The sequence below is a fragment of the Salminus brasiliensis genome, chromosome 7 (assembly GCF_030463535.1).
Source record: "Salminus brasiliensis chromosome 7, fSalBra1.hap2, whole genome shotgun sequence".
Classification (NCBI taxonomy): Eukaryota; Metazoa; Chordata; class Actinopteri; order Characiformes; family Bryconidae; genus Salminus; species Salminus brasiliensis.
In genome coordinates this window covers 15,285,941-15,311,483 of record NC_132884.1, presented here as the reverse complement: position 1 = coordinate 15,311,483, position 25,543 = coordinate 15,285,941, and the positions used below count along the sequence as shown (strand labels likewise).

The window sequence follows — 25,543 nt, the reverse complement described above, 5'->3', positions numbered from 1 at the left end:
GAGACAGTTATTTCAACAAAAGCAGGATAACATTTTTTTAATTTCTTTGGTTTTGGAAGAAACACTGAATGAGCAAGTGCCCATTGTAGTATTTGGTTGTGGTTGTGGTTGTGGCGCAACAGATAACACCATTACCTGCCAGTAAGCTACCACACCATGTGGGAGACTGGGGTTCGATTCCCGGTCTGGGTGACTACAGTGACACTACATTGCCTCCTCTGTAATACAAGTAAGTCGCTCTGGATAAGAGCGTAAGCTAAATGCCATAAATGTAAATGTAGTGTATATGCAGTATTTAAACACATGGTACAGAAACCTAGCTAGCATAATGAAGGTTTCTGCTAATGATTGCTTTAAGCATGTTAATTTCCATAGCACTTAATGTTGTCTTGCCAAATTATTGAACTTAGATGATTGTTAATTTAGTTCATTAGTAACAAACATATGATCATTTCATTTTCATATCAGCAACAGTTTTATTTTCTTATTGCTCTCAAATGTTAATATTCACCAGATTGTCATCAGATCTTACCTCTCCAGGTCCAATCATTCACTGTTGTAGCCATACTGTTACTAAATGACAACTTGTGGTCAATTTTATTTTGGTTATGTTAGATTTTTTTTGTTGTTGTTTTTTTTTGTTGTTTTATTTTTTTTTTTAATTCTTAAATTCAGCCAGCAGTTATCTAAATGTTTACTCCAGCCAATTTGCTAATTACTCAATGTAATCAATGTTTACATCAGCATATTGTTACTTTAGCAAAATAGATTAGTTATTATTATTTGTCCAAATAAGTTACAGAGCAGAATATTTTACTGTAACGTCACCAAATATTTTAGTTATTGTTACTTCAGCAGAATATTTTATTGTTACTTCAGCAAATTGTTTTAGTTAATATTACTGTAACAGATTTTAGTATTTGTTATTTCAGCAAATTGTTTTAATGTTACTTTACCAACAAGCAAAAGCAGCTGAATCACAGCTGTCTTGGACCCCTATCCAGCTAAAAAAAAAGAGGCTCAGAGGGGGCAGATTTTGATGCTGTCCGTTGTGGAGCTGAACTGGCCCATGGCAAAATCCAGTCCCACACCCACACCACTGCCAACCCCGAAAGCAGCAAACAATGGCTGGGGGAAAGAGCCACGGAAGGTGTACAATGGCACGAGGCTGTCGTCCACGCTGTAAAAGGTCAGTGTCCCAGCATCACGGTCCAGAAACACGCCGACTCTGGGGCTGTAGATCACTGGGATCTCCTCCTTCTGATTACCGTGCATGGCGGCGCAGCACATGTCAGACAGCTCCAGGCTCCATGATTGACTGTTGTATCCAAGCCCTGCCTTCACATCTGACCCTTTCCTGGGCATGGAGCTGCTGGCCACACCCACTGAGGAGCCACGCCCACGCCATTCCACCTCCCAGTAGCAGCGGGCAGAGGAAAGGGGCTGCAGGCAGAGGACCTGCGTCCAGCCGTCGAAGCGCTGGGGACTGTCCGGGTACGGCTGGCCCGTGGCCTGCAGGGTCGCCTTGGTTTCATTGTCTGTCAGAGCCAAGCGTCGGTGAGCCGTGTTTGGGTCAAGAGTCAACTCGCAAGCGTCTGAGAGAGCAAGAGATTGGAAAATAAGTTTGAGCATCTGTTCGCAGTACAAGGTTTATTGAAGGAACTTTGCAACTTTCCTTCAGCCTCTATTGGATGAACGTTCCTAGTAACTGGCCTTTTAGATTAAAGGTTATAGAAACTCCACATATGCAAGGAAGATTACATTTTTCACAGGCCAGGAATTAAGCTAAAAGTCAAGTCTGTCCAGCAGGAAAAGGTGACAGGGATGCTCCAACATGGTCAGCCATCACTTAGGCTGACCAAGGTCTTAAGTTAGCCAGTCTCACTTTTTAAGACACCCTCAGGATCTTTTTTTTGTCCTGCATTTCCTCCCCTGGGCTCAGTGTACTTTATATTATGAGGAAAACCTTGATAATTAAAAACCCTTAAAAGTTTAAAAAGTTTTTTTTTTCAGAGGACATCATCAAGCACAATTACTGGTCTGGTCAAATTACAATTATACAATTATACTGTTTTTTAATAGATTAAATATACGAATAAATATTAATTTTATTTGAAAACTTGCAACATTCAAAAATGCCACATTGAATTTGTTTCCTATAAAGGTTTCAAATCAATAACATAAGTAATTAGACTACAGGTGCCAAAACTTTAGCACATGCCAAAAGTTTTTTTTTTTTTTTTTTTTTTTTTTTTAAACCAGTTTGGTACTGCCAATTATCCCACCCATTCATTACTCCCCCTTGCACTAGCAATGCTCATGACACTAGGAGGGCGAGGACATTATGTCCCTGTGCCGGTGTTGTGACGCTGTTGTGATCCTATCCCCCAGCACACATCCTGTCCCCTCGACTGTTCCACTGGTTAAAATCGCGCACATGCTTAATTGCCCATCTTCACCTGGCTGTCATACTTATATACCAGATTAAAATTTATCGAAATATATTTACTGATCATTACTGAGATGTTTTTATCTAGATAAAGCATTGGCATTTAACTTTATTTATTAAATGTTAAACCTTTATTAGCATTTATTGACAATATAATATTGTTGTAGCTACACTGGCATATAAAGCTGATACCAGCAAGTAAAACTAGTTATCGTGTACCTACTATCCGCTATCGAGCTAACCTTGTGCAAGATCAGCAAATAAAATAATGAAGAAGAAAATGAACTGTGGAAGGTGGAAGGGGGGGCTAACCAGTAGCATGCTAGCTAATACAGTTGAAGGGAGATCAGCTCAACTGGCTAAATTGTAGCATGATAGTTAATACAGTCGAGGGGGTGGCTAACGAGTAGCATGCTGGCTACATCGGCTGGCAAACGTATTGGGTCTTAATTGGGCCTTCTGTAAGATGACGTCAGAAGGGATATGATGTGTCCGGGGGGGATAGGCTGTGTCAAGACACCGGCCTACATTGCTTCAAGAGTGATGAGGGGAGGGAGCATGGCCAGGTGTGCTCTCTCAGACTCCCATCTATGGTCGCAATCCCTTGGGCCATAGTGGCAGTGCATTACACCACTGATTTTCTTTACTATGCTGCATTGATTCTAATCTTTGGAGCATTTGCCACATATACAGACTGCCAGTGCTAGACAGTGCTCAGATTAAAGGGGTTGTGTGTGTCTGACTTTGTTATAGGTCAGTGCTCTACTTACACTGCAGGAACTCGTCTCTGGTTCTGGGCTCCGGAGCCTGAATACTGTCAATATCAATCTCTCTCACTGAGAGGAAGAGAAAAGATCATGAATTGAAACTTAGGCACATAAAACATTGACAAAAAGGGTTCTTTGCCTAATGCCATACAAGAACCTCATTTAGGTTTAAGGGAACCTTTACATGAAGTAAGGGTTCTTTCAATGTTTAGGGGTTCCTCCTAGAACCTTTCCATTATGTGGAAGTTTTTTAAACCTTCAAATGTTCTTTACATCCATATATCATTTATTAAAAAATTAAACCTCATCTAATCTCCAACAAAGCAACTTAAAAAAAAAATCAAAAGTGATTAAAGTCAAGTTCAAGGATATATATTTTGTTGGAAATTAGATTTTTGCATGACGGTGACAAAATGCAGAATAGCAATAATGCTAATGACAGAAGGTGTATAAAACTCACATGTAGGAAAAGGATTGCCAGTGATATCAGCAGTTGGCGAGTCGAGGAAGAGGCCAGGGTTTACTGTTAAAAAAAAAAAAAATAGTCTCCATTTGTAAACACTTTAATTACACTTCAGTTCTTATTATCTGTAGATTCTGTCACCTGCTCTAATGAGAAGGTCCTAAAACCAACATTGTAATACATCATTATAATAACTATAAGCAGTACTTTGATACAGGCCAAAACCTTGGAAGTGAACCTTACCTTCCGTTGGGCTTCCCCCTGCCGAGAGAAAACACACAATCAGGGTAGATTTAAAAATTCAGTCTGTTGTGCAGTGTGCTGTCTGAGGTTTTGCACTGGAGCTAGGAGGCTAATGCAGCTAATGTAGAAGTAATGTGAGCTCATTCGTCACTAATTACCATCAGGGACATTTTACTTATCTATAAAAAAAAAATTTTATAGATAACATTTTTCTGTCTGTTTCTTTTTTAATATAGTGTCAGACGCCATACAGGCAAGTCTATTAGAGACCACTTAACACCACACACACATTGAAGCCAGCATGTGAGGACAGCAAACATGTCTTGAGTAACCTTTGGTGTATTTGGCTATGGCTGCATCCCAGTTGCATACTACGCACTAATACTATAGGATATACAGTATATACTAATCTTAATAGTGCGGGTTCGGCATGTTAGTGCACAAAATATTAACATACGAACCTGTTTTCTACTAACAGGAAGTGATGGAGTGTTGCTATGCCACCATACATCACTGCAGGTTCCCCTGCCGTCTTTGCCACTGCATTTGCAGTGCATCAGTAGCTCATCCCTTGCAGTTTCGGGTTGCATTGTGAAATAAAAGTGTTCATCATAACCGCACTTAAAAACCAACCAGTTCTGAGTATGCTTCTTGGATCTCGGAGTATACTTAACTTTGACACTTTTATCTATATTACATACCTGAAGACTAGTTAGTATTAGGTATTAGTACGCAATTGGGACGCACCCTAAAACCATGTGTAATTTGGCAGTGTGACTTACACGGATTGTCGGAAGCAGGGTTGATAGTCTGCACCTCCTCCTGTACAGTGTGTGCGGCCTCTCTCACTATAGAAAGAAATCAGATCTTACAGCAGGATGTCAGTAAAACCAGGACGTTGACGCTGATGTCGCTGTTGTACCGTGGGACGATTTCTCAGTCCCAGTAAGAATAACCCTTGACTATGTGACCTGATATGAAGCATTGGTTAGTTCACCAGTAAGTTTACCTCAGAACAGAGTATAGCAGGAAGGCTTTAGGTTTATTTGTACATGCCATTCATTTCTGGACACAATTAAAAGATGGGTATCTGCAGCACACAGCAGAGGAGGAAACGCGTGTGTAGGAAGTAACTTGTGTCGGTTGGCAGAAAGATGGAAAAACCTGAACATCTAGATATAATCTGCCAGGACCTTTGGTGTGTGAGTGTTTGTGAGTGTCTGTGTGTGTGTCTACCTGTCTCTTGTCTTTTCTTCCTGTTTCTTGGTAAGAGTGAACTAAGGCTCCATCGGTCCGCTGAAAAACAGATCATTATGCTTGTATTTAAAACCAACAGTAAGATTTATTATTTATTTATTATTTGTTCATTTCATTTTTATTGTTAAGTTTTGGGTGACGACAAAAAGGGTTTGCATCTTGTTCAATCAGGATTTTCTTTCACCCATGATATGTTGACAGATACAACCTTTACGATTGATTGGTTAGGAACTAGTCCATAAACATGTGTTAAATAATTTATATATCAGAGTATATATATATATATATATATATATATATATATATATATATATATATATATATCATAGTCACCCAAAACTTATATATATATATATATAACACATGATTTAACACATGTCTGGATCAATCGTAGAGGTTGTATCTGTCAACATATCATGGGTGAAAGAAAATCCTGATTGAACAAGATACAAACCCTTTTTGTCGTCACCCAAAACTTAACAATAAAAATGAAAGAAATATCTTCTTTACAGTAAGAACCTTCTATGTCGATTCAAGAGTAATAAATCAGTAACCAGTCTTCAGTTATTGTAGTAACTACACATTTACAGGCTACTTATTGTTATTTTTGTTATTATTATTATTATTATTATTATTATTATTATTATATTGGACTGTGTATGTGTTGCATCTCACATTGTCTCTCTGGTTGTTGTCGAGCCGGTGTGTGCTGTGACCTCTGGGAGCTTCTCAAATCCCCATTAGCTAAGACAAAGAGAGAGAAGAGGTAAAATACTGAGAGACATGCAGAGACAAGGGAGAGTTGGGATATGCTGCGTAATGCATACTACTGTTGATTTCATTATTATTACTGTTACCTGTCTCTCTCTCCTCTCTCCTCTGCCTGGCTCTTGGCCTGATGGAACTTAAGCTCCAGTTGTCTGATGATGCTGAAGCAGGGACAGTGTGTGAAAATAAGTGTGTGTGTGTGTGTATTTGTATGTATGTATGTGTGCACATTGGTGTGTGCACCTCACCTTGCTCGCTGTCCTCTCTTCTCTGACGTGCCTGTGGCCGGAGGGAGCGTATGCTCCAAGTATCAGCTGATGAGAAGAAACGTATACATAAACAATTGGTAAGGATTGTACAGATGTGCCCTGTTCAGCTTTAAGCATAGGGAAGCATGCTGACCTGATTGTAATAATTGAATGTCACTACAGACCATACGCTACAGAAGCTGCAGAGTTTAGTCTAAAAGCACTGTTAAATACTGTTCAGAGTAACAAGCTGTTTCCAGTCTGTGTGATGGATGCTTGTAGCTTACCCTGCTCGTCTTGTGCGTTTCTGCTTTGCCGGCTCGGGGTTCTAGACAAGCTTTCAGTCTCCCTCTCTGTAGACAAATCACAAAACACACATATATATATATATACGGTTGAAACATAAACAAGCCACAAAAGAATCAGTCCAAACTTGTTCAAACTCAGTGTTCACTGAGGGTGACCAGCATTTACAATGTAGCCCAACCAGGGTGCTCTGGGTTGATGCCATAGAACGTATGCCTTACCATGGATACTTCTATAAAGAACAGTTTTTGTAAAAGACACGTGTGAATGTGAAGAAGCTTTCCAAAGCCCATTTAATGTAAATGTTCTTCACCAATTATACCAATTTTCCTTTTTTTCTAGAACCATATACTCAAACCTAGAACCATTAAGGAACCTTTACTTGTCAGTCATGTAACGCAGTCACCTGGTTCTCTTTTCTCTCTCCTATGACTCTCTCTCGGACTCAGTGAGCTCACACTCCAGCTGTCTTGTTCTCTCTCCTGTCTGGTCTGGCTGGGTCTTGGTCTTGGAGAGCTCGTCCCTCTGTCAACTAAAACATGGAAGAAAAAAAAAGATGTACTGACCATCCACTTTATTGGACCCCCTACAGTGTCACCACTAAAATGGACAAAAGTATTGGGACACATGCTAATTTTTTTTCCTTCCAAAATGAAGGGCTTTGTGGAATAACAGTCTCTACTGTCCAGGGAAATCAGATAATTTACTAAGATAATAATACTTACTTTATAATTTTAAAAATATTTTACGTTTTCTTTTTTAGAAGCCACTTCCAGATGGAAACGGGAGCAAAGCCATTCTTAGAACAGTCACACTGGCATGGCAATGGCATGGTAGTGTTTGTGGTGCTAATATGAGTGTTCCTGGCGTGCTGGTGCTTTACAGGTTTTTACACACATCAGTGTCACTGCTAGACTGAGGGTGGTCTACAAGCCAAACAATATCCAGCTAAGATCAGCTCTGTGGTCAGAAAGTGGCCATTAATGAAAAGTTTGAGGATGGCAACACAAACTGTGCATCAACAGATGAGCTCTACGAACTGTAGACCAGCAAGGTTGACCAACAATGGAGGGGTTTCTGATAAAGTGGCCAGCTAGTGTATCTGCATGGACAATTTCCTACAGATGCAACTAAACATGCGCACACACACTGACAAACTTACCTTGTGGCTCATTTCGGCTCCTGGTTTGTGCACGTGACACTGTCCCTGGACACACAGACACATTTCACATGTTATACTACACGGTGCAGAACAGCTATAGAGGGCACTCATACTGTAAAGCCGTCCACAAGGTAAAGTGAGATTTCGTTCCCCACAAGTGGTCAACAGTCAAAGAGACCACCACCTTATAGCAGTTAGACTTTTTGTAGCACAGTACAACTGTGTGTCCCTCTGGATAAGAATGTCTACCAGAAATGTAAATGAGGCTAAAGAAATGGTTTACGCTCTTATCCAGATCAACTTACAGAAGCGCTCCCTCAGATAATATCCCCTAACTAGAGTGAATTAGCTATAGTCCAAAGATCCTGTTAAGCTTGGATACAGCCAAATACAAACGAATAGAATACCAATTCTAAATCATGGACTTTTATTATATTATATTAAAATTCAGCCTTCAAGATGGCTGGTAGTGAGTGTCAGAAATCACATAAGCAAGTCTATTAGAGATTGTAATAATGAAAGTGTGCACTATGCTAATTGGTGAGATACAGTGGGGAAAAAAAGTATTTAGTCAGTCACCAATTGTGCAAGTTCTCCCACTTAAAAAAATGAGAGAGGCCTGTAATTGACATCATAGGTAGACCTCAACTATGAGAGACAAAATGAGAAAAAAAGATTCTGAAAATCACATTGTCTAATTTTTAAAGAATTTATTTGCAAATAATGGTGGAAAATAAGTATTTGGTCACCTACAAACAAGCAAGATTTCTGGCTGTCACAGACCTGTAACTTCTTCTTTAAGAGGCTTCTCTGTGAATGACCTGCACCTTCTAGTGAATGACCTGCAGAAAGCTGGGACCAATGTTACAAAGGCTACCGTCAAAAACACACTACGCCACCAGGGACTCAGATCTTGCAGTGCCAGACATGTTCCCCTGCTTAAGCCAGTACATATCTGGGTGCGTCTGAAGTTTGCTAGAGAGCATTTGGATGTTCCAGAAGAGTATTGGGAGAATGTCTCATGGTCAGATGAAACCAAAGTAGAACTGTTTGGTACAAACACAACTCATTGTGTTTGGAGGAGAGTGAATGCTGAGTTGCATCCAAAGAACACCATACCAACTGTGAAGCATGGGGGTGGCAACATCATGCTTTGGGGCTGTTTCTCTGCAAAGGGACTAGGACGACTGGTCCGTGTCCATGAAAGAATGAATGGGGCCATGTATTGTGAGATTTTGAGTGCAAACCTCCTTCCATCAGCAAGGGCATTGAAGATGAAACGTGGCTGGGTCTTTCAGCATGACAATGATCCCAAGCACACTGCCAGGGCAACAAAGGAGTGGCTTCATAAGAAGCATTTCAAGGTCCTGGAGTGGCCTAGCCAGTCTCCAGATCTCAACCCCATAGAAAACCTTTGGAGGGAGTTGAAAGTCCGTGTTGCTCCCTGACAGCCCCAAAACATCACTGCTCTAGAGGAGATCTGCATGGAGGAATGGGCCAACATACCAGCAACGGTGTGTGGCAACTTTGTGAAGACTTACAGAAAACGTTTGACCTCTGTCATTGCCAACAAAGGATATATAACAAAGTATTGAGATGAACTTTTGTTATTGACCAAATAATTTTTCACCATTATTTGCAAATAAATTCTTTAAAAATCAGACAATGTGATTTTCAGAATTTTTTTTTTTTTCTCATTTAGTCTCTCATAGTTAAGGTCTACCTATGATGTCAATTACAGGCCTCTCATCTTTTTAAGTGGGAGAACTTGCACAATTGGTGACTGACTAAATACTTTTTTCCCCACTGTATAAGCCATAATTAAATTAGCTAAATTAGTCGTATAGCTTCAGTGCAAGACTAAATAATTTCAGACTCCAAGCATGGCTTGGCTGGTAGACTACAATTGGGTAGTTCTGGCTATTTTTTCAACAAATTAAAACCCCAAAATTTACCTGGGCCTCGAACACTCACAGAGGGCAGTGGTGGGGGACCTGCAACACACAAAAAACATGTATCACATGCATGTGAGACTTTCGCAAAAACCTGCAAAATACACTTTAATTTGTGTGGAAATATTTTGTGTACCTTGCGTGCGGCTGTTTGCTGTTTTTCCTCCCAAACCTGAAAACACTATAACACACAATTTTGGGTTATTCCAAGACCTGATTGAAGCCAATATGAGCTGTAGCTCAACACAGTGTGTTACAGCTTTACCACTGCCACACTAATCTAGTAAACTGAAATTCACTCACGTTTTAAAATTCCCTTTTGTCCATTCTGCCGGTCAGTCACTGTAAACACAGCTGTGTTGAACACTGCAGGAATGAAAGTGGCATGTTTCAGCAATATTACGTAGCAACGTAGCAATCTCCTTGAGAAACCTTTGGAGGTTCTTCAGTTTGAAACTGTGGTTTGAGGAACCTTTAAGGGATGTTTTCACAGAAGAAAAGGGTTCCTAGAAGGTTCCTCAAATCACCTTAAGAGATTCCTCTCTAGTTTTCAACAGTGTACATTTTGTCTTGCGGTTCTTTTTCAATTAATTCTTCTCAGGTGATTAAATTATTATTAATAATAACAATAAAAACAACAATAACAAGAGCAATAATAATATTCACACTGTTTTTAATGCTATACAGCTTGCGATCTTCTATAGCCTTGCTAATCTTTCTGGACATGTATAGAAACGGCATCGTCATTAGTATGATTCGATACATTAGTATGATTTTATATTGTGCAACAAAAGTAGTTGTAGACTGTTAGATCAGTAGTGTGTGTGTGTGTGTGTGTGTGTGTGTGTGTGTGTGTGTGTGTGTGTGTCTAACCGGTCTTGTTGATTTTATCCAGCTCTTGGTTGCACATGTTCTCCACCTTCTCCCTGAGGTCCAGGACGACAGAGCGAACAGAATCAAACGAAGCATCAGGATGCACGGTCACACTGCCCAGCTCACTGACCTCCGGAGAACACAGACACTGATACGTCTGAAAACAAACCCAAGAGAGAAGAGTCTCTATGTTGCAAGCAGAGCACTGGTTACTAGGCCATGGTTATTTTAATATTTTACATTCAGCTTCTTCAACACCTTCACTTTCATACCTTGAGGAAGTGAATGTTATCCTGGCACTTCACCAGATCCTTCAGCTCCATATCTTTAGTCTTCAGCTGCTTTATTTCAGCCTCTAGTTTGTCCACCACCTCCTGGGCCTCAGTCAGCTTCTCCTGACCTGAGGACATCATCACGTCCTCGATCAACTCCAGCATCCTCTGCACCGACTGCTGGAGCTCAGACAGCACCGTTTCTGCTTCCTCCTTCACTGTGTCGGACGAGTGCTACACACACACACACACACACACACACATACACATACATGATTATGCATATACTACCAAATAAGAAGGTGTGAGTGCTGATATATGACATATGTGCATTTTTCACAGTACTCATGTAAAGGCCCTAAATTATGGAAAACACTGTTTAAAATAAAGCCCTGGTTGGACAGGATTAGTTTTACATGGGGAGGTGGGATAATGTAGTTGTTATTATGTAGTTTCTCAGTGATTTTACTCCCAAATGAGCCATGTCAGTCGTTTTTACAGACTGTGAATTCCTGCGTCAGTAAAGCTTCTGTAAAACGAGCCATAAAAATAACCTCACATTATTATGTTAATCTCATGTGAATCAATTGAGATATTTTCAGGGTTTTTGGGAGAATAAAGATGCCAAAGGAGGCATTTAGTTTTTGTTGTACATGGCACCAATCCAAGGGGTGATTCTCAATACAAAGTGGTAGTACTGACTTGGCAACTTGGCAAGTTCGACTCCCGAGGACACTGTACAGTAATTTTGCAATTAGAATAGCAGTGTGGTGCATAATGCATTCTGAGATATTTGGCTGTGCCAAATCCACACAAGTCTCATCCTGATGCACCCTGATGCTACAGTTACTGCACCATTATTCATTTCACACATGTACACACTGTGGTTACACAATATTTAATCTGTATAGTGTTGCACACTGCTATTCTGTGAATAACACTGTTAAGCACGCTGTATAGAAATGTCCTGGTATAGTCTATGTGTACTGTGTATACTATTGTTCTCTGTATGTTGTGTATTGTCTGTAAATGCTATATAGAGTAGCTGTATATTGTTAATACTAGTGTATTCCTTGTGTGTGTGAACATACTTGGCCAATAAATCTGATTCTGATTCGAATTCTGATTCCTCGAAAACACAGGCAGAACAAGAACACATCCGGACATTCGGACTGTACCTGACTAGATGTGAAGTTCTGAATTGAACAGTACTTGGGCAACTGATGACGTTTCACAAGAACACAGGAACATAAGTACACACAGGAACGCTGATTGAGAATCGGCCCTTGGGTCTTTCATGTCTGTCTTTCAGGACTCCCCAGAGGTGCTATACTTCTATGTTTTAACGTGTAGCTGCTAATATTTAACACTAAAATTCCATTATTCCAAATTTACTATAAGTAGGTATACTCTATCAATGGTCATAGAACAGCAGTGCATAAATCGAGCAGCCACTCCTGTCTCAGTCATTTTGCTGAGATTTCTCATGCCATGCGAATCTGTCATAACTTTTACAGACGCCCTGTAGTAGAATTACATTACTCCACCTCACCATGTAAAACTAACCCTGTGCACTGTGTTAACATAGTTTCAAAATGTATACAGAAGATAATCTGCAAAAAACAGCAATTTTTGTAAATACACATCTACACTCAGTCCACTGCAGTTTAGCTCAGCCCTGCACACTAAAGTTGAATAGGAAGTGTTTCCTCCTGGGCTGTTTTTTGAATGCGATCTCTCATAGCATAGAAATTAAAAATATATTATTTTAAATTTGGGGATAAAGAGAAGTTTAAAATGGTCATGGAATAAATTTCAGTTGCTTTTGGTACATGATATCACAAATTGTTGGACCTCTGTAAAGAAAAGGTTTACAGTATTTATATCTCAAAAACCAATGAAAATACAGGGCTGCAATTTTATGCATTATTTATCAGACAATATTTCTAGGTAATAATATTACAGATGGTCAGTCACAAAGTCCCCACACTGAAAGTGAGCATTATCTGTCACAGGGAACTTCCCATTTGTCACTGACGCAAGAACCTATTTAAGGTGACTTATACTCATGAAGATTTTGACGGACCAGTCTGGCTAGTGTGATGGCTTTAAGGACAAGTGCAAGGTGTGTTTGAGGCGTTAGGTGTGTTTGTTGCTGTATAATGAGGTTTAGAATAGACTGTGGTGTTGTTGTTGGTGTGCTCAGCGATGGAGCTGATGGATAGCTACCTTGAGGGTCTCGAGAACCTTCTTCATTTCTTTGAGCTCTCTCTCGCGCTCCTGAAGCCTCTGCTGGTTCTCTGTCTGAACGGCTGTCAGTGTTTTCTGAGAAAGACAATGAAAGACAGTGACGATTTAGCCCACTATGAACTAGGTTCCCACCATTTATAGCCTGGCATGGCAAGTGAAAGATGTTCTGACTGGAAAGACAGGAATCCACAATGGAACGCTCTTTTTGTGTGTGTTGTGTGTGTCACCTCAAACGTCATCAAAATCATGCACTCTCTCTCGCTCTCTCTTAACATAGTCAACAGATCCTTATGACGTGAAACATTAGGATTGTAAAATAAATCTAACCCAGACCAAATTGAATGTGATTCTGCGTCCAAAGTCCATGTTTTGTAGAATCAGATCAGCTGTTCCTCAAAACTCAAAAACACTTTTAGTGCTTCTATTAACTTATCTGAAACATACATATGCAATGTCATAGCATATCTGTAACTTCAGAGAACACCAGAGAAGTGAAAAACATCCTTACTCATGTCTTTTGGTGCATTTCTCTTGTAATGTTCACAGTTTTTGGCTTTTTCGAATGTTGTAAAGAAAAGGTTATGAGGTTTTATTTAACAAACACAATATATCGCGGTTGTCCAGTAAAAACTGGACAGATGGTCTGTTTTCTTTTTTGGTTTGAACCCTGTAACTGCTCTGTACACTGTGTTAGTATTTCTGCATAAATGAACCAATAGAAATGCTTTCAATTACAACTTTCATTCACTATTCTGGAGAAACGTGTGTTTCATTGGACAGTGATCATATTCACTGCCATTCAACGCAAATTGATAAAGTAATACATACATTAGAAATAATAATTCTTTATCCTTCTCTCTGTCCATCCATACATGCTTCTATCTGTATGTCTGTCTATCTGACTATCTACACTATCTGTCCTATACATTCTGCTCATTCAGTATTTCTTCTGAAATCAATGGTAGTAAGTTTGCCACCATGTGCTGAGATATTAGCCTCTACTCTTCTTGAAAGGTCTTATACTAGATGTTGGACCATAGATTTGACGATCTGATCACATCTAGCCACAAGAGCATTCTGTGCTGATGTTGGATGATTTGTTCTGGATCACAAACTTCACTCCAGCTCATCATACTTAAAGGTATATCATGCTAATGACAACCTAGTGCTGAGGAGTTAATACTAGGGCTGCACAATATTAGAAAAAAGTGACATTGACATTTTGCTGTTCTGCAATATATATTGTGAGTTTTCATTAGATTTCCAGATTTTTGTATTGAATATTGGAGTAAAATAAATTACCCTGGGCAGATATAATCTGCATCCGGTAGGTATGTCATAGCATGTCAAATTTGTTGTGTATGGTTTAATTTGCCTTATGTGACATTGCACATGCTGCGATGTGATGATGATGCTGGGAATTTCCCCACTGCGGGACTAATAAAGGACTATCTTAAACAACGATGCTGTGCTGCACAGTTAATGCCCTCTAGCTGAACCTTGGTGAAGCTGCCCCAGAGCACCTCTTTCTATTACCAGTGTTTTCTGTTGACATTCTACATGCATACATACATATCTATCTACCTGTCTATGCTCTGACAGTGCATGTTTGTCATAGTGAATCTGTTTACCTGTTTCTCTGTGCGCTCGGCCTGTGTGGACACAAACTCGTGCACCTTGTGCTGGTTGTTGGTGCACAGCCAGCAGATGTAAATCTGGCAGGAGCGGCAGTAGAACTCCTGCAGGTACTTGTGCTCTGGGCACATTTTATGGATTAAGTCTCCGGTTGGGGCAATCAGCTCGTGGTTCTTCAGCTTGGCCTGAGTTTGGTGTGGTTTCAGGTGGATTTCGCAAAACGATGCCATGCACACAAGGCAGGTTTTTACTGCTGCTCTTGGCTCCTGGCAACGGTCACAAGGTACAGCCAAGGAGGGCAGCTGCTTTTGCTTCTGAGCCGATCTCTGCTTGGCTTTGGATTTGGCAGAGTTGGCAGCATGCCTGGCACTCCGGATGGACTCCCTGGCAGAAGAACTGAGGTTTCCACTTCGGAGTTGCTCCACAGCCTCGGCTAGCATGGTGTTGCGGCAGAGTTGAGGCCGAGGGTTAAAGGTTTGGCGGCACTCAGGGCAGGTGCAGGTACCAGTCTTCTGCCTTTCATTATCCCAGTGGTCAGAAATACAGTCCATGCAGTAGCTGTGGCCACATGGGATGGTGACCGGGTCAGTGGGCAGATCCAGGCAGACTGGGCAGTTAAACTGCTCCTCTGTCCACAAACGACCACTACTCATCTTTGGAGAGAAATAGTAAACTGAATAAAAGGAAAAAAAAGGCAAATGGGCTCAAGGGGCAGCAGTAAAGAAGCCCAAACAAAGCACAACAAGAGAAACAAAGGGATAGAAAAGAAGAGCACAAACTTGTCAGAAACGGCACAAACAAATGAATCAAAAGAAAAAGAAAAGAGCAAACAAATAAAACAATTAAATGGAAAAATGAAAGCAGACTGAAAAGCTGAAAGAACCCAAAATCGAAGGATAGAAGCTCAACTGAAGCTATTAGCAGACAACCAGTACTCAATTGTGGAAGAAGTGAGGAGAAAGACAGTGCAGTGTGAATGACGTGAGTCACCAGACCTTTTCTGGTATTTAGGGGTGTGGCTGCACTCACTGAGCAGGTTTAGGGAGAAGAACAGGTGTGTGTGTGTGTGTGTGTGTGTGTGTGTGAGCTTCCCCAACTGTACCTGCCATTCCAACATTCCTGACTCTCTGCATTGGTGTGGCCCAGAGGAGCTTGGGCTCCCCTCCCCTAGTTCCTCTCTTCATCTTTTTCATTCCTGACATTGTCTCCCTCAGTGACACTACTTCTGGAAGGTGCTGGGGTTTATAAACACATCAGTGTCAGTAGATCTCAATTCAATATCTTTAGGATGAACAAGAGTGCAGTACATTAACATCTGGCCTCCCTAATGCTCTTGTGGTCCTCACGTGGGGTTCAAGTCAGGTGGCTGTGACGACCACTCCAGCATTTTCCAGGACTTCTTCTGAAACCAAGCCTTTGGATCATTGTTCTGTTGGAAGGTCCAATGATGCCCAATCGTCAGCTTCCTCACAGAACGCATGTTTTCTACTAGGATTTCCTGATACTTGATTTCCAGTGCCAGGCGCACCAAAACAATCCCAGGGCATCACTGTGCCACTGCCATGTTTGAGTGTAGGAGGGGTGTTCTTTTCAGTCTATTCTTTATTCTCCTTCCCCCACAAAATACCTCACAGAAATCCACAGAACAGAATCCCAAAACATCTGTGGCATATTTAATTGGTTTTAAGCAGATTGAAGCTGGGTTTCCTTGCGCTTTTGGGTCAGTAGAGGTGTATGGGCATGAAGACCTTCAGCGTTTAGTATGCTCCTTACTATGCAAACGTGTCTGCATGTGTCTCTTTAGGAATCTAGTGGCAGCAGGTGATAGCTTCCTCGTTCTGCCACGTCCAGTGTAGTGTAGTGTAGCCAGTGTTCCCTGTGTTTAACTTTGATCTGGGAACTATGGTTCCAGCTGTATCTGTAGGAACATTCAGTGCCTTTGTTATCTTTCCGTATCCATTTCCTTAACCTTATTTGGACAACTCTCTTGACTTAGCCGTATTTCTAACATGCAATTAAACACCACAGTCCAACTGTTTGATGTGCTTTAAAGGAAGGAAAAACAAATGGGTTTGCAAAATTAGGGGGGGGGGGGTTACATTGGGACAAAGCTGATCCAGAGGGTAGGCATCAGCTACACCAGCAAGGGAACAATACTGTACACTATTAGTAAGCAATAAAACAGCTATCCGATCTGTTTCACTGCCTAAAGAACAAAGGGGTTTACCCAACTCAGTTTTAATCAGCTTCCTCAGGTGCTGTTATTGAAAATGTAATGTGAATTAATTCATACCAATTGATAATCCTGCAGTATTCCATAAGCTTGGCCTATAGAGGACATCACAGCTCCAACACTGCAGTTTCATTTTTTCACCACTAAATGTCTCCCTAGACTGCCTGTTTTTACAAGGCTCTGTCAGGACCACTATTAGAATCACTTAATGGGACAGACATGACATAGAAACCTGGTGTTTACAAATAGTAAACAACACTACAGAAAGAAGTACATTATTAAGCCACAAACTGAATCAGAAACTAGACGTCCTCAGTACACAGGAAACTCACAGCAATGAAGGTGGGAGACGACTGTAACAAGTGCAGATGTGTAAGAATTCTATTATGTCCAACACAGCATAATACCATAATGAGCTGTGATAAACTCACAGTACATGACTGCAGCTATCAGCAGAGATTCATTATTATGCTTTGTTTTCTGTGTATGTGTGTGTGTGTGTGTGTGTGTGTGTGTGTGTGTGTGTGTGTGTGTGTGTGTTTGTGTGCGTGTGAGTGTGTGTGTGATTTCAAGTCTGGCCCTGCCATAATGCTCTCAGTGTTTGGCCTTATCAAAGTGCTTTTCTTTCTGTTCCCTCACCCTGTCACCACCATTCACCGACATCCACAAGCTTGCATGTGTGTGTGTGTGTGTGAGTGTGTGTGTGTGTATTTTGTTCTTTATGGGGTCCCCTTCAAGGTTAATGAAAACATGAAGTTAGTTATTTTGGGGACATTTTATTTGTGCATATTTTGCGATAATGACTGACTGTGTATGTGTATGTGTGTGTGTGTGTGTGTGTGTGTGTGTGTGTGTGTGTGTGTGTGTGTGTGTGTGTGTGTTTGTGTGCACTTGTATTTCGCTCATTTTCTTTTAGCCAGATTTGTCTGATGAGTTTAAATGTGATTGTTCTTGCTGAACCTCAAGCAGGAGCTTAAAGTCTAAAATGATGACCTATAGGGAACTGTGTGTGTGTGTGTGTGTGTGTGTGTGTGTGTGTGTGTGTGTGTGTGTGTGTGTGTGTGTGTGTTGATAAATGATAAGGTGCAGCTGTAATGGAGCCTGTGATGGATTCTGTCTGATGATAAGTGGGTTCCCACTGAAGCGCTTAAACAAAGGAATTAACACTTGAACCTGAAATCAATGACGTTCTCAGTGCTGTAAAGAGAAACCTGCACTGCATATCAGTTTGATTGAAGACACTATGACACAAAGCAGAGCCAACATTTGGGAAAGTGTCTTCATCACCTCTGTCTGAACTGAAATGTCTCCCATAACTATAGAACTTACACAATGATCCAATAAAAAACCTGTCCAGAGGTTTTACATGCTACTAGCTACTGGATCATTTACAACATCACTAATGAAATGTTTGTGGACACCCCTTCAAATGAATGCAATCAGCTACAGATGTGCAAATGTACACAAACCGTATGTCTAGTGAATGAACCTATTGTTGTGAGATAGAGGGACATAGAGCCCCCAGCATCGAGCTGTGGAGCAGAGGAACTGTGTTCTCTGGAACAATGGTGCTCCATCAATTTGGGAGGAGCTGAACCTCCCAGCAATCAGCCATCAAATGCTCATGGCAGTGCTCCTAAAGCCTTTCCTGGACAGTAGAGACAGTTGCTCCAACAAAAGCAGGAGAGACTCTTTTTTAATGACTAAATATAAACAGGTGTGTCAATCTTTTTGTCCATATAGTGTATAGAAACGAAGGCTTCATTAAATAACTAATTAACATGGCTGCAGTTTAAGTCTGGTTGTTTGTGTTTCCTCATGTGAGAAACTAGGGAATTTAGGGAATTCAGTTCTGTTCAGTTTTGCTTTGCTGAGTTGAACTTTTGAGTTGAGTTGAGTTAGGTCTCTGTCCAGTTCTGGTGCAGTTCAGTTCAGTTGAGTTCGGCTGAGCTTTGTTTAGTGAAATCTGTTCAGTTCAGTTTGGGTTCGTTCAGTTCAGATCAGTTCTGTTCCACCTCAGTTCAATCAGTTCAGTTCATATAAATTCTGCTTTATTCAGTTCAGTTCAATTCAATTCTGTTCAGTTTGACTGTGTTAAACTCAGCTCTGTTCAGTTCAGGTTAGCACAGCCTGATGTGTTCAATTCATTTCAGTTGAGCTGAGTTCAGTTAAGATGAGTTGAGTTCAGTATCTTGTATCTTATTTAATTATTTTATTTTATTGAATTATTTTAGGATTTCTTGAATTGAGTTAAGATGAGTTGAGTTTTGATCACCTCTGTCTGAACTGAAATGTCTCCCATAACTATAGAACTCCCATGAAAACCTGTACAGATGTTTTACAGCTACTAGCTACTGGATCATTTATAACAGTCACTAATGAAATGTTTGTGGACACCCCTTCTAATGAATTCAATCAGCTACTTTCAGTTGCACCCATTGCTGACACAGATGTGCATTTCTAGTGACTGTAGAGAAGTACTGCCAATAGAATAGGACTCTCTGAAGCAGATGTTTTTACAGCTACTAGTTGAGTTCAGACTATTGTACCTTATCTAAGATAAGTTAAGCTGAGTTCAGACTTTTTTTTTTCTTATTCAATTATTTTGTCTGAGCCTGTGTTGCCAGATGTGTGCGTGTGTGACTGTATTCCTTTACATGGCCTACTTTTAAAGCTGCCTGTGTGTGTGTGCGCTATGTAGTGCTGTATTCAGGGGTGATTATAGGCTTAGAGGTTTATGGATGCTGAACACCCAAATGAGAACAGCTCATTTAAAAAACTACATTTTAAAGTCATTTTGGACTATCAGTCCTCTGTGCTTTATTATCACCTGTCAGTGTCACCCGTTCTTCAATGATCAGGACCCTCACAGGACCACCACAGAGCAGAAACAGAAAAAGGAGTGCATCAGAAATATGGACTGCTGATAATGACGGCTATGTGTTAGTTCTGAGTGATAAAGTACAAAAATACAAGGCAAGGTGGGGCGAGGTTTGCTGTATTTTCATAGTTAAAATAATTGCTTAAACCGTATACTCTCTATGGTTTTATCATTTCCAGCTTGTCAGAGAGAAATTAACGTTAAACGTGTTTTTCTTTTTTTACTACAATCTTTAGGGGTGCTGGGACTCAATTTAGGGGTGCTTTTACACCCCTAGAAAAGGGCTAGCTACGCCTCTGGCTGTATTTCCGCTTCTCAGCCTCGCTCCATTACTCACACAATAATTGTGAATGTAATTGATTTTAAACTGTCCAGTTCCTTTCATTCAGGTCGATTCTACAGTGTTTAATGGATGAACTTGTGTGAAATATCTTCTGGGCCAGAATGGAGTGTAAGTGACCCAAATGTTTTATGAAAAATTCATCTTTGTTTCAGAGTTCTCTTAAAGAGCCGTTTCTCTTCTAGATTTCAACTGCATTCCCCATCTGCTCTTTCCCAGTTCTACTGATCACTTACACACACTCTCTGTCCCTGCCTCTGTCTCACTAATGCCTTTTTTCTAATACTCCTAAATCCCCCAGGCTCTTCTCTGTCTCTCCTACTCAATTCTGCTGACCTGTCCACGCTCTGACCACACATATGTTCTTCTGTAGCTAAGGTTGTGAGGACGCTTTCTGACACCTTAAGAAAAAAATGGTAATTAGAATGTTTGCCATGAATTTGGGGGTTAGGGATGAGTAGGGGATGAAGTGAGGTGGGGATCATCCAACATCATGGCCTCACTCACACTGTCTTTGCTTTGAAACAAAAAAAAAACAATGAATAAAAAAACATCTAGCAACACGACAGCAACTACCAGGCATACCATAGCAACCATCTAGAAATGGCATAGCAACTATCTAGCAACGCCATAGCAATCATCTAGCAACTATCTAACGCGCCATAGCAACCACCTAACAACCAACTGCCTAGCTACACCCTGTCACGGAAAAAACTACTCCATAGCAACCACCTAACAACCACCATAGTAACTGCCTAGCTACACCCTGTCACGGAAAAAAATACTCCATAGCAATGACTTAGCAATCACTCAACAACACCATAGCAACCACCTGGGATATAATGACAACCATCTAGCAACACTTAAGCAACTACCTGGCATACCATAGCAACCATCCAGAAATGTCATATCAACTATCTAGCAACACCATAGCAACCACTTAGCAAAACAGTCTCACCCTAGTAACATCATATCAATAGCCTAGCAACTACCGGGGGGTGAGAACCACTCTACACTTCCTTCAGCAAATGCACTTTTCTAGCTGATACATGTTAATTTATCAGTCATGTTTTAGTAGATATTAATTAGATTTTAATTAGATATTAAATATTCCTTTTATGTGTGTAATCAGCTTAGCTACTGAAGCTTGGTGAGATTATATCCGTAATTTATCTAGAAATGTCACAGTAACTCTCTAGCAATGCCATAGCAATCATCCAGCAACTACTTAACAACCCCATAGCAACCACAATGCAACTTCATAGCAACCACCTAACAACCACCATAGTAACTGCCTAGCTACCCACTTACCTTAGCTAACATAACTTATTGAAATTATACCCTTAATCTTCTCGTAATATTTGGAGCATTACTTTGGGTAAGGTGGTGTTTGGGGTGCTGGTCATCTCACCTTCACAGGTTGGAACCAACATACCACAACCATTCATTTCAGTTCAGCTCAAATTATTAAAATATGTATTCTAATGTTGTATAGTGGTGTTTTTACAGGCTATACCTTTCAGGTTGCTGTCCACGCCCAGAATAACACCATGCAGCGCTCTAAGGCTTTACTAAATCCAGGGGCCTGCCATAGTATCACCAAATATTTTCAGACTGTTGCAGTATTATACTGTCAGTAAACACATATTAACAGGGCTGCACACATATGCAGGCATACAGTGCCTTGCAAATGCATTCACCCCCTTGACATTTTTTGTTACCTCACAAACTGAAATTCAAATTCTGGCCACTCATCTATTAAGTGTACGGCTTATTGTGGTAGAGTGGACATATACTTCAGTCTCTGCTTGGAAACTCCTTCAGGGTTACCTTTGGTCTCTGTGCTGCCTCTCTGAAGGTAATTGGTTGCACCAGAACAAAGGTGCTTTTAAGGTGCTTCATAGCAAAGGGGTGAATACATATGCACATGCCAATTTTATTTATTTTTTATTTCCACAAAAAATCTTTAGCTTGTAAGGTAGACTGTTTTTTAAATATACTTCTAACTAGATTCTGCTAACACTCTTGTCTTAAGGTTAACATAGAAGCTTGGTGCTCACTAGTTGATTGAGGTGCTGATTCAGGTGTAGTTTCAGGCCAGCTAGAAGTGTGAATTGCAGAGGAGGAGCCAAGTGCCTCCAATCTTGATAAATTAGGTGTGGATTGTTAATTGTTAGACGTTATGACTCCTCACTAGAATATCAGCTGCAAAACTTTTTTCTGTTGTACTTGAAGATGTGCTTTGCAATTCCTGTCCACACTTCTGACAGCAGCCGGAGGTGCAGACACCGATGCAGACACCGCAATTCCGGTAACCTCATTTACCCACCTTGTTCTAATACCAATGTGATGGTAACTGGGGGACTCTGGAATTGCCAGTCTGCAGTGCAGAAGGCAGATTTCATTTCAGCTTTTGCTTCTGCTCGGTCTCTAAACTTCCTGGCACTGAAAGAGACATGGATCACCCCAGACAACTCTGCAACTCCAGCTGCCTTGTCGTCTGCCTTTGCCTTTTCCCACTCTCCACGAAGGACTGGTAGGGGCAGCGGCACCGGTTTACTTCTCTCTCCTCTGTGGCGCTTCACCCCGCTCTCTTTTTCTAATCTTGACATATCCTCTTTTGAATAGCATGCTGTTACTGTCTCTTCTCCCACTAGACTTCACATCATTGTTCTCTATCGTCCTCCTGGTCCTTTGGGCAGTTTTGTTGATGAACTGGATGTTCTCTTGAGTGGACTCCCTGTTGACGCGCCACTTATTCTACTCGGCGACTTCAACCTTCCGTCAGAGAAACTCCAGTCATCTTGCCTTCTCCCAATCCTATCCTCTCAACTGTCCTGACCACTCTTCCTCATCTTGAATCTTTCTCCTCTCTCCCACTTGAAACTGCTACAGACACTCTCCTCTCATCTATATCCACCTCTGTTGACCTTCTCTGCCCTTTCTCCCCTAGGTCAACACATTCTTCTCCACCTTCCCTGTGGCTGTCAGATGTTCTCCGCAACAACCATAGAGAGCTGAGACTGGCTGAAAGGAAGTGGCGGAAGTCACAACACAACTCCGACCTCCACTCCTATCAGTCTCTTCTCTCCAGGTTTAGAACAGAAGTTGCTGCTGCTAAAGCATCTTACTACAGCGGCACGGGTCGTCTTCAATGTCCCTAAATTCAGCCCTGTCACTCCACTGCTGCGTTCTCTTCACTGGCTTACTGTAGCTGCTTCCCGCATCAGATTTAAAACCCTGACGCTGGCCTACAAAGCCAAGAATGGATCAGCCCCTCCATACTTGATGGCAATGGTCAAAAGCCGATCTGCACCAAGAGCCCTTCGAGCTTCAAGTATGGCTCGGCTCCACCCGCCATCCCTCAAAATCCGCAGAAGACAAGCGTCCAGGCTTTTTTCTGTCCTGGCACCAAAGTGGTGGAACGAGCTGCCCCTGGGTGTCCGAACGGCCGAGTCGCTCGCTTTCTTCAAACGCAGACTGAAGACCCACCTCTTCAGAGAGTACTTGGACGATTAGAGTACTATGGTCACCTTATTGTATTGTGTTTAGTAATGTCTAAAGCTTAGAGGTATCCATTGAATTATTGGTCTATTCTAACTAGCTAAGGCTTTTCTTGGGTAAATAGCAAAGCACTTTGTAAGTCGCTCTGGATAAGAGCGTCTGCTAAATGCCATAAATGTAAATGTAAGTAAGTACAGGTTGTAGTGCAACAAAATTGGTACAAATCCATATACTTTTGCAAGGCACTGTAAGTGAGCAGCAAACTGAGGTGCATTTTAGCCACATACGCTGTAAACGGAAGTAAAATGTATGGACTATGCATCTCTTAGTTCTTGTTAGTGTCAAACTCAACATGTTTGCAGGCCTCCTCAGAAACTATTATTATTATTATTATACCGAATTACACTCTAACTAGCTTTAATTCAATTATAATGAAATCTTAATGATTTAAGGATTCAATAATTTAGATTTAAATGACAAGCTCTGACATTCATGGGTGTTTGGGAGGCCAACAGCCACCAAGCATGTAGCAGTATGAAAAGGGCACTCTGTCTTCGTCATTGCTTAGCTGGGAAAGCGATATTTCCCCTTAAACTGGACCACTAAAAAAACAGTCATGCAGTTATACCAGTCCTCTCTTTTAACTGAAGTCAGGTGCTGAACAAACACTTGTGCTTGTTAATCAATCATGCAATTAGCTCTGCTGAACAACTTTCCCAATCCTCCCCAGCCAACCAGCACACCCTTGCATGCATGGGCCTGGGAGCTGCAGTCCTACCAAGCCAATATGTTAATCTGGCCCTGTGGGCTCCACTCTGAATATAATTATGTACATTACATTTAATTAGTAGAGTATAATGACAGTAATGACTCTAGACTTTTATGAGTCAAACACAGTCATTTCCTGTCTGCTCTGCTAAGAAATGGATGGTTTCTGTTCATTTCAGAGGAAAACCTCGGAAGCACACCGCAGCTCATTAAAAATCCACATCACTCAGCTTAGCTATTAGCCCAAACCCCTAACATCATTAATCACGTCCATTGCCAGGCCTCTATCTACAGTCCCCTGCTGTAGATTTTCAGTAATTATGCATGCTCTTGGCCCTGGAGGTCTGAGAAATAAGATACATTCCAATCACTCTATTAGATGCCTGCGACATGGACAACACCAAGTATTCAGCCACTGTAAGGGTGAAAAGTAGTGAGCAAGAGTTTATCACTTTGCAGGAAGTTGCAGAAAAAATTTACCCACCAGTAATTGCATTGCATTGTCTTTTGAAGAGTGTGTGAGTGAAGGTAACCGGAATACTGCAGTATATATACAATGGGGCAAAAAAGTATTTAGTCAGCCACTGATTGTGCAGGTTTTTCTACTTAGATAGATGAGAGAGGTCTGTAATTTTCCACTATGAGATACAAAATGAGAAAAACAAATTCAGGAATTTTGAAAACATTTATTTGCAAATAATGGTGGAAAATAAGTATTTGGTCACCTACAAACAAGCAAGATTTCTGGCTGTCACAGACCTGTAACTTCTTCTTTAAGAGGCTTCTCTGTCCTCCACTCATTACCTGTATTAATGACACCTGTTTGAACTCGTTAACAGTATAAAAGACACCTATATTGCCAAAAGTATTCACTCAACCATCCAAATAATTAAATTCAGGTGTTCCAGTCAATTCCATGGCCACCCAGGCATGCAGACTGCTTCTACAAACATTTGTGAAAGAATGAGTTGCTCTCAGGAACAATTCCAGCGGGGTACTGTGATAGGATGCCACCTGTGCAACAAGTCCAGTCGAGAAATTTCTTCGCTACTAAATATTCCTTAGTCAACTGTCAGAGGTATTATAACAAAGTGGAAGCTTTTGGGAAAGGCAGCAACTCAGCCGTGAAGGGGTAGGACATGTAAAATGACAGAGCGGTGGCAGCGGATGCT

The 25,543-nt window shown here is 41.0% G+C and overlaps 1 protein-coding gene across 1 annotated transcript; it reads right to left on the bottom strand.

Moving 5' to 3' along the window:
• Positions 1–1,020: 1,020 nt before the first annotated feature.
• Positions 1,021–15,298, bottom strand: trim25l (tripartite motif containing 25, like). Its single transcript, XM_072682962.1, has 18 exons — positions 14,642–15,298; positions 12,990–13,085; positions 10,761–10,994; positions 10,489–10,645; positions 9,919–9,981; positions 9,752–9,796; positions 9,619–9,657; positions 7,664–7,708; positions 6,908–7,033; positions 6,483–6,548; positions 6,196–6,261; positions 6,037–6,108; positions 5,855–5,923; positions 5,159–5,218; positions 4,678–4,770; positions 3,677–3,739; positions 3,220–3,285; positions 1,021–1,595 (listed from the first exon to the last, which is right to left on the bottom strand). The coding sequence occupies exons 1-18, from the start codon at positions 15,296–15,298 to the stop codon at positions 1,021–1,023; spliced, it is 2,592 nt and encodes an 863-aa protein (XP_072539063.1).
• Positions 15,299–25,543: the final 10,245 nt, after the last annotated feature.